This window comes from Zalophus californianus, chromosome 16, assembly GCF_009762305.2.
Source record: "Zalophus californianus isolate mZalCal1 chromosome 16, mZalCal1.pri.v2, whole genome shotgun sequence".
NCBI lineage: Eukaryota > Metazoa > Chordata > Mammalia > Carnivora > Otariidae > Zalophus > Zalophus californianus.
The window spans coordinates 48,668,604-48,683,852 of record NC_045610.1 but is presented as its reverse complement, the minus strand read 5'-3'; the positions used below and the strand labels follow the sequence as shown (position 1 = coordinate 48,683,852).

Sequence of the window (15,249 nt, the reverse complement as noted above, 5' to 3'; positions counted from 1 at the left end):
CAGGAGAAAAGTATCTTCGATTTCCTTTGCACAAGTCTGAACCAGGTCCATCATTTTATAATTTAAAAGGCTCTTGGAATATTTGGAAGAGTATGGCTCATATCTTAGAACCAGGGAGATTATGGCTTTATAGTAAGAGAAAAAGAAAAAGATGTGTATGTGACATACTATAAAATAATAAGACAGATTTCTATAATCATAAAAGAAAACCAAATCCATTACTTTGATACTCACAAGCTGAAGCCACTTTGCATTAATCATGCCCTGCATGCACAGGTCTTGGTGTTGCTATGCTGGCAAGGCTGCTCCATAATTGAAATTCATTAAATGGGTATTTATTGAACCTTACAATGTCTAACAAATTGTTCTGGTATTGGAGAGAATCCCTTCATAAGTAAGACATGGCCCTTGCCTTCTGATCAGAGTAGGGTCCAGGCTGACTGGTTCTAGCATTTGTGAATCCATCTGTGCATCTTGTGTGTGGTGTCAGGGAGGAAAAGCTTTCCCTCAGCCCATTTAGGCCCCGTCAGTGGGGCCTGCAAATTAAAGTGAAACCGACAGATGACCGGGGGAAAAGACCAAGTTTGAAGCGCTGATGTACGTGGGGAGCACCAGAAAAATGAGACTCAAATAGGCAATTAGAATTGAGGGCTTATATACCATTTTAACAGGGGAGGAGGGGAAAAGGCACTTCTGGAAAAACAAATGGCTTTTATGAAAACTAAACAGGGCTTTAGGTGGATGAAGAGGAGATAGTTTTGTGACAGTGTCCGTTTAGGCAGTTTCTTATCTTGGTGCTTCCTTCTCATCTCTAGTGAGAGGAGTCAGTCTTCTTTGGTTGTGAAACTCCTGGGGAGGGCATTTATGCATTTATGACCGTTGACTTCTTTCAGGAGGCTCTGCTCTTATGCAGATAAGGGGAGTTCAGTAAAAGCATCTTTCTGCAACTGTTGATTCTCGGATGTCTTCAGCTCCAGGGAAGCCTTCTGCCCCCGTGGGTGGCATCTTGTCGACCCCTTTACGGGCCACAGGGAAGTCGGTTCTGAGAGTTGAACTGGCATTAGCTAAGATGTCCTAGTGCCCATTTACTAATTTACACCAAGAAATATCATTGGCCTGTGAACCTGAATTCATGAGCTGGCAAAAAGTGAGTGGAGAGCAGAATTTCTTCCTCACATCAATCTATATGGGAAGCCGAATCACATTTAGAGATTGGCTTATCACTCTATTACCCAGAGCATCTGTTAGAGACTGGAGTTACTCAGAGCCTTTGTAGGCAGAGCCTTCTCTCTGAGTCTGACTTGAGGGGAAAGGACATTTCATGGAAAGATGTGAGTGACCCACAGAATTATCTGCAGGCTCGAGAAGGGACGGCTATCTGGGCAGCTCCAGCGGACCAAGGGCAGCAAACAGACCGCTCCGTTCCCCCAACATCACTACAACTGCCGTGGTTGGTCCAAATTGTCCCCTTTTTTCTTTCTATCACTTACTCCAAAATCCCAACCAAAAGGCATCCCATTGAGTTTCCAGTCCAGGCTCGGGCTACCAATGAGTGGGGCAGCAAAGGACTTCCAGACTGTTCTCCGAAGCAGCCGCACTTTGCATTCCCTCCAGCAATGTGTGAGGATTCCAATTTCTCCACATAATCACTGACATTTGCTATTGTCTGTCTTTTTGATTCTAGCCATCCTAGTGGGTGTGAAGTGGCATCCCGTTTTCGATTGGCTTTTCCCTCCTGACTAATGAGTGTGGAGCATCTCTTCTTGTGCCCGTTGGCCGTTCGTATGTCTTCTTTGAAGACACGTCTACCGATATCCTTTGCCCATTTTTAAAGTGGGTATCATGCCTTTTTTAAAATGCCACTCATCCTTTGATTGCTTGCCTCTCATCTGCCAGCGACTGTGGGGGTGCTCCGTGCTCGGGTCCTCCCTACGGCATCTGATACGCTGCTGGGTGCACAGTACATTTTGGCGGCTGCCCAAATACACTTGGAACGTCGCGTTAGTTCTAATATGTTAGTGCATTTGGTGGTTGTCCTTGGGCCTTCGATCCAGCTCAATTAACCAAATAAGTGGTGTTTCTTGGCTTGCCTTCAAAAATCCCAGTTCCAGTTGGTATCCAGGGAAAGGAGGCAAGGTACTCATCAATCTCTGGAACAGCGATTCTAAATAAAACCCGTCGCCCAGAACCACGCGAGGATGGGGCTCTTCTTTGGTCCCCTGGCTTTCTTCTCTTTATCTGCGACATCTCTCTGATGCCTCCCTATGAAGCCCGTGAGGGGAGGGAAGCAGGGGTGAGGGTGGAGGGGCAGTGGAGAAAAGATGGAGCCTATTTTTAGGCTTGTTTTTCAGTCATGAAGTGTCCTGTTCTTCCCCACCACGGCTGCTGGATTAATTAGGCTGTGCGAGCAGCTGCCAGTCAGGGAGGGTTGCCAGCTTATAACGGTGATTCCGCCTAATGCCTGAATCGATTTGCATGAGGACGACATTTCTCCTGTTACATGGCTCCTGCCTTCCAGGGCAGCGTCTCCTGGCCTCTGTGTCCTTGGGCAGGAGGGGGTACAGCGTCTCTAAGCCGCAAATGGGGTTTGGCTGGACAAGCCCAGCCACCAGCTGGTCACTCTACCTACCAGCTCATCGGTCCAGCTCTGTGGCCGGCCTTGGGTCCTTCTCTCACGTTTTCCCTTTCTCTTCTCCCAGGTCTTCCAGATCTGCCAAGCAAGTTAATTTCATTTCTTAGATCTTGCCCAAAGTAAAGAGCTCAGTGCCCAGAGCTTGTGTGGCATGGGGAGAGCCCACTGCCCAGGCCACAGGTCATAGAGAAATTGTCAAGGATTCTGACCTTGGAGCTTATTCCCTTGCCCTTTTGAAAGAATCCTACGGTCGTTATTGAATATCCAGAGCCAACTGTTGTTCATTCAGGAAATATTCACTGTTGCCTGCCGTGTGCCAGGCACTGTTGTAGGTGCCGGGCATGCAGCAGTGAGCAGAACAGAGATCCCTGTCCTGAGGGATCTTTCCTTCTAGTTGGGAGGAACCATGCACAATAGCCGTAATCTATACGAGTATCAAATAGTTTAGAATATTTAATCTTACGGGGCACCTGGGTGGCTCAGTCGGTTAAGTGTCCAACTCTTGATTTCGGCTCACGTCATGATCTCAGGGTTGCGAGATCGAGCCCCGTGTCTGGCTCCTCGCTGGGCAGGGAGCTTGCTGCTTCCTTAGGATTCTCTTTCTCCCTCTCCCTCTGCTCCTCCCTCCCTCTCTGCCCTCTCCCCGCTCATGTGTGCTCTCTCTCTCTTACAAAAAAAAAAAAAAAATATTTAGTCTTACAAATTCTATGTGAATATGTATTCAATATGTAAATATTGAATACAATATTAAATATGTGAAATTGATTAACTGATAGCATTTTATGTACTGGAAGAGTAGAGCATGTAAGGGACTTCTTCCAAACATACCTTTCAGTCCGTGCTATTCTGTTCTGTTCCCATCTCAATCCTTAAGAATATGCCAGAGGTTCTTATGCTGCCAGGATCCCTCCCTTCTGCTCCCTCATTCACCTTCTCCCATGGGAACTCCCAGGAACAGAATGTACGCCCCTTGGCTGCATCTTAAAGAGCCAGAGCATCCAGTCAGGCATGTGCCACCTTGGCCCCGCCTCACTCCTGACCAACGCTGTTGACACATGTGGCCTGCTCCCCTCCCTGGGTGCTTCCCAGCATGCGAGCCGCGTTACCATCGTGCTCTCCAAGCAGAGCCTTCCAAGAACCGACACAGAGGAGGCCCCCTTTTCCCGGAACCCTAACGCAAACTGCCCTTCTAAGTAGGGAAAGTGGGGGTGGGGATCCAAGTTCAAGGCACTCCCTGTGGGCGAAGCCCCAGCAGCCGAGCTTCTCACAGGTGATGCCTCTAGTCTGGAAATTCTGCTCCTCTCTTTGCTGCCATGTAAAGAATTACATTAAGAGCCGAACTAAAAGAGCAGCCAGAACGGCCATTAAAGAAGAGTAAGTGAATAAATCACAGCAGCTGGAGAAGAAATGTAAAGACCTCACAGGTCACTGGGTAGATACAATTGATTATTATTAAATACTCATCAAATGCCAGGTGTGAAACCAAAGGTCAGAATATCCCTCCTGGACCCGTGGAAAATGAGGTTGTAAGAGGTAGATTAGTCCTTTTTAAAAGTCGTGTAAGTGGGCTGACGGTGGTATTTGAGCCTAATCTCAGCACAGACGGTGGCAGGTTTCAGGGACCCCGTGGAGGAGAAAAGCCTGAGTGAAGGGACCTCAGAGGGGCTGTCTTTCTGCTGGGAATGTTTTAAGTCCAAAAGGTGATTGATTATAGTGCTGTGTATCCTGCATGAGTTGATTGGATAGAACAGCTAAAATCGAGATGCTGGTGAAGACCATCAGAATTCTGATCCCTGTTGAGAAAATGAAATTAGACTCCATTTAGACCACATTTGGCCTAATGATATTCAGTACCTCCCAGTGCCAAAAGATATTCCAAATGAGCATAAATTGCAGAGAGAGATTAGATATCAGGGCGAATCTGGTGATAATCTGGAGAGCAAAGTGCCAGAAGCTTCTAACAGAGGGACCGTTTAAGTTTCCGTTCCGGACGCTCTTTATGGAGTCAATAAACACTCTTAAACCTGAGACCAGTTCAGATTCTGCCTAATGGGGCCTCCTTATCCAGGTCGTTTGTAATTGAGGGAGGCCTCAGAAATACGTGAGGAGGTTGCGGTGACTATATCCACTTACGTCCAGGGCCGGGTCTCCCAATCTTGGCACTGTTAATATTTGGAACCAGATAATTCTTTGCTGCGGGGGTGCTTTCCTGAGCATTGTAGGATGTTCAACAGCACCCCTGTCCTCTGCCCACTAGATGCCAGCGATGTCCTTGCCCCCCTTGCGCGACCTCCCAGTTGTGACAAACAAAAATGTTTCCAGACTTGGCCAAATGTTGTCCCCGGGGGGGGGGGGGGCAGAAATTCCCGTCTGCCCCATTGAGAACCGCTGCTCTAGGTTGACCACCATTCCAGTTTGCCTAGGACTGAGGAATTGTAGCATGGAGGGACTTTGAGTGCTGCAAGCAGGACAGCCTCACGGAGGCTGGGACCAGGTGGACCCCCAGCTGTGTCATCGACGTGTTCTATATCATACTAAAGTTTAAAAGGGAAAACCAAATGTTTTGAAACCCCTGTCTTCGGGGATATTGACAAAGGCGTTTGGGAAACAGTATCATTCCACGTCAGCACGTTTTCCAATTCTGTAAAGGCTTCAGAGTTTTGACCCCCTTTTCCCTCAGGGTCGCTAAAGCCTGAGCGGCAGTGACGGGAGCTGTTGGAAGGTCTGGTCCCGGCCAGTGGACCAAGAGTACATGATTCCAACCGTGCCGCCATTCTGGAAGAGAGACTCTTGTCTGACAGCTGGTAGTGAGTTTGAGTGACAGACTTCTCCTTAGAATTGTAGGCTGTGTGACAGTATACATCATGGAAGTGACAGCAGTGGGGACTAATTTAATTCCATTTTCCTTTGCAGCCCTGATAAATCATTGCCACAGGGAAAAATAAATTTTACTTCCTCAGACAAAAACGATTTGAATAATGATGTGCTCCGGGCAGAGTGGGGGCTGAGAGAAGGTCTGTTAATGGGCTTAAATCGGGTCGTGGAACTTGTTGCCGTCGCCTCCTGCACCTGGTGTGGTGGCTGGCTTATACTAGGAGGGTCTCCTTCCCGGACTCCTCAGAAGAGTCCCGTAAGATGATACCAGCCACCTTGGCTGAATGTTGTGGGTTTTTTTAGGGCGTCTCTTTGGAAAAGGTGATTGATTACGGCGCTGCGTATCCTGCAGGACTTGGTGGATGAGACACGTGAAAATGGAGATTCTAGAGGCTGGGGTCCTGACCGCAGACAATAGGAAAAAAAGTCTCAACATGAATGGAAAATTGCCACTGTTTTTCATCCTCCTTCCAGAAAATGCTTGTTGCTTAGGAATGTGGTTTTGCTGGGAGGCTTTTTAAGTGATAAAGGGAGTGATTTATGGAGGAAGGGGGCTTGGGCCCCCAGAGCGCTATGCATGAGGAGCCTAATGCATCTGGGGAGGGGGTGCAGTGGAGGTAGAACCCCTCCCCTAACGTGGACAGTGGGGAACGGGTCCTGATGCCTGTAGGGAGACATACACACATTTGTCTAAGCTAAAGAATGCCGAGCTTTCTTCGGGGGGAGATTCTACAGTTCTGGTTCAGTCCGCTAAGAGCACAAGGAAGCCACTTGCCCTGTGAGTAGAAGCCACGTCTTCCTACACCACCCACTGCCAGACATCGCCCTGGGCTGGGGGGCAAAAAGGAGGGAGCCCAGGGGAAGATGCGTCCCTGCCCGCTTCCCGCAAGCAAGCCCAACGCGATTTTTCCACTCTAGACGTCAACCCTGGTTGCTCTCCAACTCCAGCGACCGAAAGAATAAATCAAAGGTAAAAGCTATAAAACCCCCCGCCAGGAAGCAGTCCCTTCCTTTCGAGCGGTGTGAACGTCAGGTAAATGAGCAGTTGCCGCCGAGATGATTTTCTAGGAGTGAGACGTTCTGCATTAGAGCCCTGAGAATTGTGCTGTGGGTTATAAAACGGCTCCCTGCTCGCACCGCCCAGCCTGCCCGAGAGCCGTGGACTCGTCTGACACTCACCCAGCTTCAGGGGAGCTTTGAGTCCCCATTTGATTTAACCCTGATAAACGGCCCAGATCTTTGGGTTAGGTCTGGCCAGCCATTGGAAGTACAGATTTGTCTTCTTAAAAGCAGGTCCTGGACACTGTCAGGTATCAGAGAAACAATTTGAGAAGATGTGCAAGATGCACGGTATTTCTCTGGCTCTGGTTGTCATTTAAGCTCCCTGTCCAAGAGGGGTTGGGGATTTGGGGGTTCTAGTAGCTCCCTGTCCCCGGTTCCTAGTTCCGTTGGCTTGGAACTCAGAAGTGCTCCGTGATGTGCTTTATTACCGACAGGCTGCCTTCAGGAGCCGAGTCTGCGTCATCCGAGGGTCTGGAGTACTGCTAGGCCTCGGAGGCCCATACACTTCGCTGTGGGCACCAGAAGAGGAAAGAACTACAATAGTAGCCTCTGGAAAGACACAACCCGCCCCGGGCATAGTGCTGGGGGGGTGGGGAGACATAAAATCATGCAGGCACATTTAAGAAATATATGATCCTGTATATTTAAATGTAATAGGGAATTCTCTGGGCATGTACTATGCTGTAGAGTTGGCCCCTGAAGCAAACAAAACAAAACAAAACTTAAGTTAGTCTTTGGTTTACAAAAGGTCTTGAGACCTGTGCCCCCCGGGTTTTCTTTGTTTTAAGAATTTGTTTTCTGTGACTGGCTGACTGGCTGCCCAGTCTTATTCTCCAGCGGCTGCCCCAACAAATCCTCCCAAGCTGGGAGACTTAAGACCACACAGATGTGTCCTCTCTCAGTCCTGGAGGCCAGACGTCTGAAATCAAGGTGTCGGCGATGTTGGCTCCTTGCAGGGGCTCGGACCGGCTTCTCCCTCCCGGCTTCTGGGGTCTGCGGCATCCTTGGCTGCGTCCTTGCAGTGTCTGCCTCTGTCTTCGCGTGCTGCCCGCCCCCCCCCCCCGGTCCCTGTCTCCAGATCTCCCTCTCCTCTCTCTCTCAGGAGGACACCAGTCCCTGGAGTGAGGGCCTGCACCCTAAATCCAAGGGGATTCCACCCTGAGGTCCTCAATTACATCCTCATAAGTCCTGCTGTTCAAATAAGGGTAAATTCGCAGGTGCCGGGGGTTAGGACAGGGGTAGATCTTTGGCAAGGGACACAAGTCAAAGGACTGCAGTCATCGAGGGGCTATATTTTGTTATTCTTCACATCTCTACAGTTGTGACTGTGTGCTGCTTTAGTTCATTTTTAAAACCTCACTCTTGGGGCGCCTGGGTGGCTCAGTCGTTAAGCGTCTGCCTTCGGCTCAGGTCATGGTCCCAGGGTCCTGGGATCGAGCCCCGCATCGGGCTCCCTGCTCGGCGGGAAGCCTGCTTCTCCCTCTCCCACTCTCCCTGCTTGTGTTCTTTCTCTCGCTTTGTCTCTTTCTGTCAAATAAATAAATAAAATCTAAAAAAAAAAATAAAACCTCACTCTTGCGGATTGTTAAGCTGACGCCTGGCTCTACCATTTTCCTCTGTCCCCTTCCGTACTGGGGCTTAAACATTGCGTCCTATCACTTCTGCCGTGTGACTCCTAGGAGACCAAGGCCAGGCTGGCCACACCCTCCCTACAGGGCACCTGCCAGGCACTGAAATCTCATGTCCATGTAAATCAAATCAAACAGGAGAGGCTAACAATCCTATGAACCGCCACCACCCCCCCCCCCCCGACCCCGCCACCAGGCTGTCGTCACTTGCCTTCCGACATTTTAAGAGCATATGAATAATGCACAGAGAATGGTGAACTCTGGCAAAGACCAGAGGGGTGGGGAAGGGATGGCTCGTGGAGAGAAGGACTGCCTGGGAGAGCCTCCGCTTTCTCTAGCAGTTTATCCAGGAAGGTGTGGGCAGCACGTGAGGCTCTGGGCAGACTCTTTCTAATGGTCTTTTTTTTTTTTTTTTTTTCCTCTCTTTCCTCTTAGCAAACTGCCTAGCTGGGCTAGAGCTGTGGTTCCCAAAATCTTTTATGTTACAGAAAAGGCTTGGAACTATTATCCCTACACAATTACAGGTAAGTCCTGTTTATAACTCGTATGTCACATGTAGCAATAGGACCTAGTGGTAGCCAGATTTCACTGATGTATTATCCAAGCAGGGACTGGGGAGAGCCCTGTAGTGTCTGCCCGTCACCCTTTGCCTTCATCCTTTTAGGTCAGTGCTCTTCCTACCAGGTAGGAATTAAGATAAACCATCCCAGCTTCTTTTTTAAAGTGATTGTAGTAAATAGCTTATGGAGAAGGAAGGTGAAACTCTTTTTAGTGATATGTCAAACAAGTTGTTTATTTTTATTTACTTTACAGCCCCTCCCCTGAAGAGCCCCACTCCCCACCCCCAAACCCCAAAATTATTAACTATAATTTATGTAAAAGGTTCTATTGGGTCTCTCTGCCCCAAACTACTTCCTTTGCAGTGGGATAATATGATAATTTTAAGCTCACCTTCCCTCTCACATGTAATAAACTCTGTGCTGATACTGATCTAGAAACTGTGGCCCCCAAATCTGGAAGGTTTGGTTCTTGCCCTCAAACATGAAAACTCGAGATCCCACTTGAATGTCATCATAACAAGCTCTTCTTATTGGTTATAAAAGCTGCTCTTCCACTTAAAAGATTTCCTTTGTGGTTAATGAAATGCTCCACTGGAATTATTAGTGTTTAATTCTGCCTTTATAATGCCAACTCTTTGGTTTTTAATTAGCCACAAACCTATAGGCTAATTGAATCTTGTCTATAGTCCTTATCTGCCCAACCACAAAAGTATCAGGTGAAAGAGTTTCAAGAGCAAATGTGGAAATATTTATGAAAGTTCAATTTTTAGAATGTTTCTTTAACATATTATTAATATAATTCACCAGTGTTTGTTACTTCTGCGGTTTTATATTGCATATAAGCCTGGTCTAAATCATCATTTTGTCTCTTTTTTTTTCTCTCTTGTCCAAATGAACATCTGGGACCAGAATACACAGTAAGTTTCATTTAATCATTTTTAAATATTCAGCTTAAGATCAGTGGAGTAATTAGAACTTCCCAGGTACTTCTCATCTTATCCATGTAATAAAAAAATAGAGGAATAATTCAGAATCAGAAATATTTAAATGTCGGCTATTATGTAGTTATATATAATGCACTCACTGGCATGTTCTCATTTGTTCAAGAATATGAATGTTAATTTAAAATGCCTTGATAATCACTTTACATAATTAACTTTTGCTTGTATTTTTAAATAGCTTGACTGCTCTACTTGTGATAGTTCACTGTAATAGAACAGTTTCTAGAAACATGGTTTTATTAGAGTGATGATGGTAGCTACTGATGGAAGGCAGGGCTTATACCTACAAGATGTGACCTGATCACTTATCAGAGGTCCTTGTAACTAGAAAGACGTTCATTCAGATTAAAAAAAAAAAATTTTTTTTTTTTAATTTAAGTAATCTCTGCACCCAGTGTGGGGCTCAAATTCACAAGCCCAGGATCAAGAGTTGCATGGTCTATTGATGGAGCCAGCCAAACGCCCCTCATTGAGATTATTTTCCTCTGAGCTGTGGATTGGACAGTCTTGGTGACTTGATAAAAATCATTTAATTTCTTCCTATCCTAAGGCCTCTAGAGTCAATACTTAACACTAAAAAAAGGGACCCTAGAGTATCATTGCATTGTGGTATTTTCGTGTGGATTAGTTTCCTCAACAGCCAACAGGTCAAGTTGTCATAACAAGACAATGGTTAACTGAGTTGTAACAGGAGTTGAGTGTTTGGTCTTAATCAAAACAGCCAAAGGAAAGAGAGGTGGTGAGAGAGAAATGGGAGAAAGTGATTCTCGTTGTGTCCTTGGCATGAGTCTGGTACCCTGCACATAGTGGGTGCTCAAGAAAGAGTTCTTGAGTGGCAGAAGGAATGCCTGAGGCCAAGACAGATCATCTCAACGGACAAGAGTAGAAGGGTCACTGGCTTTGGAGTCAGATAGGCCTGAGTGTCCTCTGGCTTTGGCTCTGCCAATTTCTGCCCAAAGTTGTAAAGCAATTGACCCCCCAGTTGCCAGTTCTTGAACTCATGCTAGTCCATGACCATGTTCTCACCTGTCCTTTGCAAAATGAAGAAAATAGGAATGGTGTTGCAAGTTGTGCATAAAATTAAATTTATTTCACTTAAAGTTTCCTTTCAGGAGAATAAATTACATCCCTCATTCGTGGGTATTAAAATGTCTTTTCTTCTGTGAAATGAGAGGAATATATATAGCATTTCCTCCCTAATGTCCATAACTTTGGGGGCAAAAAAGAGCAATTCTACAGCAAAATACAAATTTTACATTTTAGAAGTGAAAGCAGCTTGAGTTCTCGGAACCAATTCTTCATCTCTAAAGTTGGAATAAACCCTCTTTCATAGAGCCAGTAGTGGAAGGATTCAGTGATCTAAAAGAGACTTTTTCTGGAGGCACCTGGCTGGTTCAGTCAGTTAAGCCTCCCAACTCTTGATCTCAGGGTTGTGAGTTCAAGCTCCACATTGGGCTGCACCCTGGGCGTGGAGCCTACTCAAAAAAAAAGGGGGGGGGTTTTCTGTAAAGGGTCATATAGTAAATATTTTCTGCTTTGTGGGCCAGCTTCCTTCCGTCACTGCGAAAGCAGCCATAGACAATATGTAAAGATATCGGCCTGGTGGAATTTCTCCAGGCAGCAGGCAAATGTGGCCCTAGGCTCTAGTTTGCTAACCCCCGATGTATACAGCTGCAAGCATGTTGCCTCTACAGGGCAGGCAACACTATCCCCAGTTCCGTGGCTTCTAGCAGCTGCACGGTCTCTACGAGGAACACGTTGGTATCTTTTGAATCCTGCTTCTGTTAACAGTTGTGCAAATTACCTCCCTTTAAGCCTCTACTTCATCACTCTTTAAGTGGGGAAATGTAGTAACTATCTCATAAGGGTGATGTGAAGATTATATTAAGTAATCCGCATGAAATTTTAGCCTAGTCCTTGATGCATGGTAAATGCTCAGTGAATGTTCATTGCTATTATTTATCGTGTAATGCTAGAAACTGTCGTCATTACAATGGGAGTTCCGTGAGCAAATCAATGGGAATATATCTTGGTGTCCTTCGGCGCAGACTGGGCACCAGTTATTAGTCTGGATGGCACTAATTGTCTAGGATATGATTTGATTTGAATGATATCTGATGTTATCCCCAGTTCCTACTTCACCAAAAGCTTGTACATGGAGTTTTCATTTGAAATGTAATCAGTAGTTACAGGGACAAGAGAATTCATGTCCCTACAACTATGCAAAGGCAGTTATTTGCCCGATGAGCCTCAGAATTAGGTCACCTTGACTTGACCCAAAACTGGTGGCACTTACTCCCCATAAGCCAATGACGGTACCATGGAATGTGGGGGTGATTAACAGAGAAATGAAGTCTGAAAAATGTTTGACATTGTGTTCATTTTTTAAGAATATGTATTATAGTACTGAAGTTCCAAAAACAGAATGAAAACCATAGCTCCCGACAAAGCCATCCCCACTGGGAGGCACCAAGGCAGCCCTCCTGTGGAAGGCTTTGTGACCCGCCTCCGTTACCTTGAACTTGGTCTCCAGTGCCGACCTCTGTGCAGGCGATGGAGGATTTCTCAGGGGTCATGGCCTTTCCTTCTGTCTAGCCTCCGCCCCACAGGACTCCTGGAGTTCTAATCACACAGCTCGGACTTTCAAAGGGGCATGTTATTTTATTTCTGTTTGAGGAAACGTTGGGACACAATGTAAAGAAGTTAGCTATGGTTGTATTGTCTCATACTCGCCCCCTTCTGTTTGACTCCCAAGTATTCCTTGATCTCTTCTAGGTCCTTATTTTTCTTGTTTTTGTTTTTTTGTCATTTCCTCCCTAATGCAATCCTGGGGTCATGTTTTAGGGCTGCCGAAACAAAGTACCACAAAATAACACGAGCTTATTGTCTCGCGGTTCTCGAAGCTTGGTAGTCTGAATCTGTCGTTGGCAGGGCCGGGCTCCCTCTGGAGCCAGTAGGGGCAGAATGCTTTGCCTCTTCCAGGCTTCTGGTAGCCCCAGGTGATTGTTGGCTGGGGACTGCATCACTATAATTTCTGTCTGTCTTCACATGGCATCCTCCTTGCTGTCCCTCCTCTTCTTGCTGGGACACCAGTCCTATCGGATTAAGGACACACCCAATTCCAATATGACCTCATCTTAATTTAAATAATTCCATTTGCAACAACCTTAATTCTGAATCAGATCACATTCTGAGGAACTGGGGTTAGGACTTCAACATAAATCTGGACATTGCGGGTGGCGGGAGTAGGGGGGAAGAGCACACACCTAATTCAACCCATAACACCATCTTTCGGTTTTAGGTTAACAGCCATTTATTAAGCACCGACAAGGTAACGCATCATGGGAGTACGTTGCCTTGAGTAATAACCCCTGCCTTTTGGGGAGTCACAATCTTGTGGGAAATAGCTAGACATTCCAGTGGCAGTGACCAGCAAGGCATAGGGTTTTCTGGAGGCAAGATGGGACAGGCCATCATTCAGCCCAGAGGGCAGGCTTGTACCAGACCTGCCCATGGAGCTGGATGAGCTCGGAATGGGGCTGGCAGCAGAAATTCATACCAGCAGGCAGAATGAATGGCCCTGGGCACTCCAGCCAGACAAGCAATTGCAATGTGACAAGAAGGGCCCTGGTCTCTGGACTGGGGCCCTGAGCTTTAGGGACAGGGCTGTAATCCTCAGGGAGGTGTCCAGGTAAGGACGGGACACAGCCATCTTTCACACGTGACTTGATCATAGATTCAGGAGTGATGAAGTTGCCAGCTTTAGCAAGTCAAAATACCGAATGTCCTGTTAAACTTGAATTTTCATATTGATAGCAAATAGTTTTTAGTATTGCCCAAATATTGCATAGAATATACTTCTCCTGAAAGATTACTCATCTTCTAGGTTTTCGCTTTTTTTTTTTTTTTTTTTTTTTTTCTGGCAACCCTAGGGGAGGAGGGGTAGCAAGGGGGCAGAACTGGTCTGAGAGACTCAAGTTCAACTATCTGGGTATAAGAACAGGGGCACATTGCTGGGCCAAAGGGAAAGGAAGAGAGGGAGTTGTATAAGCCAGGAACTTGTCCTGACGTGAACCATGTCAACACTGAGGTGAATCAAATGACCTGTCAGAACAACGTAAGTACTTCCGGCCTCAGAGTTGGCTCAGAAAGTGAAGTGGATTGAAGAGGGTGGAGTTGGGGAAGATTGGGTGCGAGCAGATGAATTCATAACTGTCAGTATTTCCAGGAAAATCTGTGCCAGGTGCTATGGTTGAGGCCCAGAGCGTTGTAGAAAGGAGAGAGAAACTCTCCCTGGAGCAAATAGGGAAGATTTCCCGGAGAAGGTGGGATCTGAGCAGGACCTTAGGGATAGTAGAACCTAGAGACACCTGCTCTGTCTTAGTTTGGGCTGTATGATAAAACAGCACGCACAGGGTTGGCTTGGAACAACAGACATTTACTTCTCACAGCTCTGGAGGCGGGGAAGTCCAAGGTCAAGGATATCCTTTGATTCAGTTCCTGGAGAAAGCCTTCCTCCTGCTGTGTCCTCACGGAACTAGGAGAAACAGAAAGCAAACCATCTGATTTCTTCTCATGAGGGCATTCATCCCATCCTGAAGGCCCCACCCTCATGCCCGCTTCTAAACCGAATTACCTCCCCAAGGCCCCAGCTCCCATTACCATCACATTGGGGGGTCGGGGCTTCAACGTCTCAATATGGGGCAGGGGACACAGTCCAGTCCAGAGCGTGCTCTCCCCAGGCCCAGTGGGCCAGTGCTGTTGCTGGATCCTAGACACTGGGAGGCCAGGTCCCGGTGGCTTTGAATGTCAAGCAAGGTCTGTATTTCATTCTCCACAGGGAAGCAACATTTTTCCCGGCTAGTTCACTTTGATTTTCCATCCTAAACATAGCACAGTTTTTCTTTCCGCCTTCCCAGTGCCTGGGAGTCTGGGGTGTTCCCTCGGGCTGCAGGTGCACTGTGTCAGGCCTGCAGTGGTCACTCTGAAGCCAACCCCTCACCCTTGCCTTGGACTCAGCCGAGTTCTCACGCTCTCTGCCCACGACAGCTTGGGCGGAAGAGCCCACTCTTCTCTCTGACTACAGGGTCTGCTCCCTGGATTTATGACAGATGCTTTCAATTGTCTTCATCTTTTTTTATTTTTCTTCCTGTTTGAAATGCTTTTCCGTTGGCTTCTCTGTCCCCCAGTGCTTTAATCCTAAATACCTCTTCTTGATGTCATTTCAAGCCCATATTTCCTGTCTGTGCCCTAAGTTTTGCCCAAAGCAAAACTTCTCCAGGGCCTGACTCTCCACTGGGGTCACCACACCCTGGCCTCCCTACCCTCCAGGGAGGCAGAGGGGCTCTGAGGACTCTAGACAGCTGTCTCTTCTCATAGGATTAGCCCAGAGCAATGTTCTTCTATTCCTAGGATCCCCTAAGTCTTGTATCTGACTGCCCAACCTATTACTGAGACCTCATGCTGCCCTCATTTGTGATAAAACCCAGCCA

The 15,249-nt window shown here is 47.0% G+C and overlaps 1 protein-coding gene across 4 annotated transcripts in view; it reads left to right on the top strand.

Moving 5' to 3' along the window:
• The window catches only part of PITPNC1 (phosphatidylinositol transfer protein cytoplasmic 1), a 243,799-nt gene that overhangs the window by 124,481 nt on the left and 104,069 nt on the right, over nt 1-15,249 (top strand). For all 4 annotated transcript variants that reach the window (XM_027625150.2, XM_027625152.2, XM_035724538.1 and 1 more), the window contains exons 3-4: nt 8,632-8,720; nt 9,666-9,673. In XM_027625150.2, coding sequence (XP_027480951.1) covers nt 8,632-8,720; nt 9,666-9,673 — 97 coding nt within the window. The remainder of the gene's footprint in view (nt 1-8,631; nt 8,721-9,665; nt 9,674-15,249) is intronic.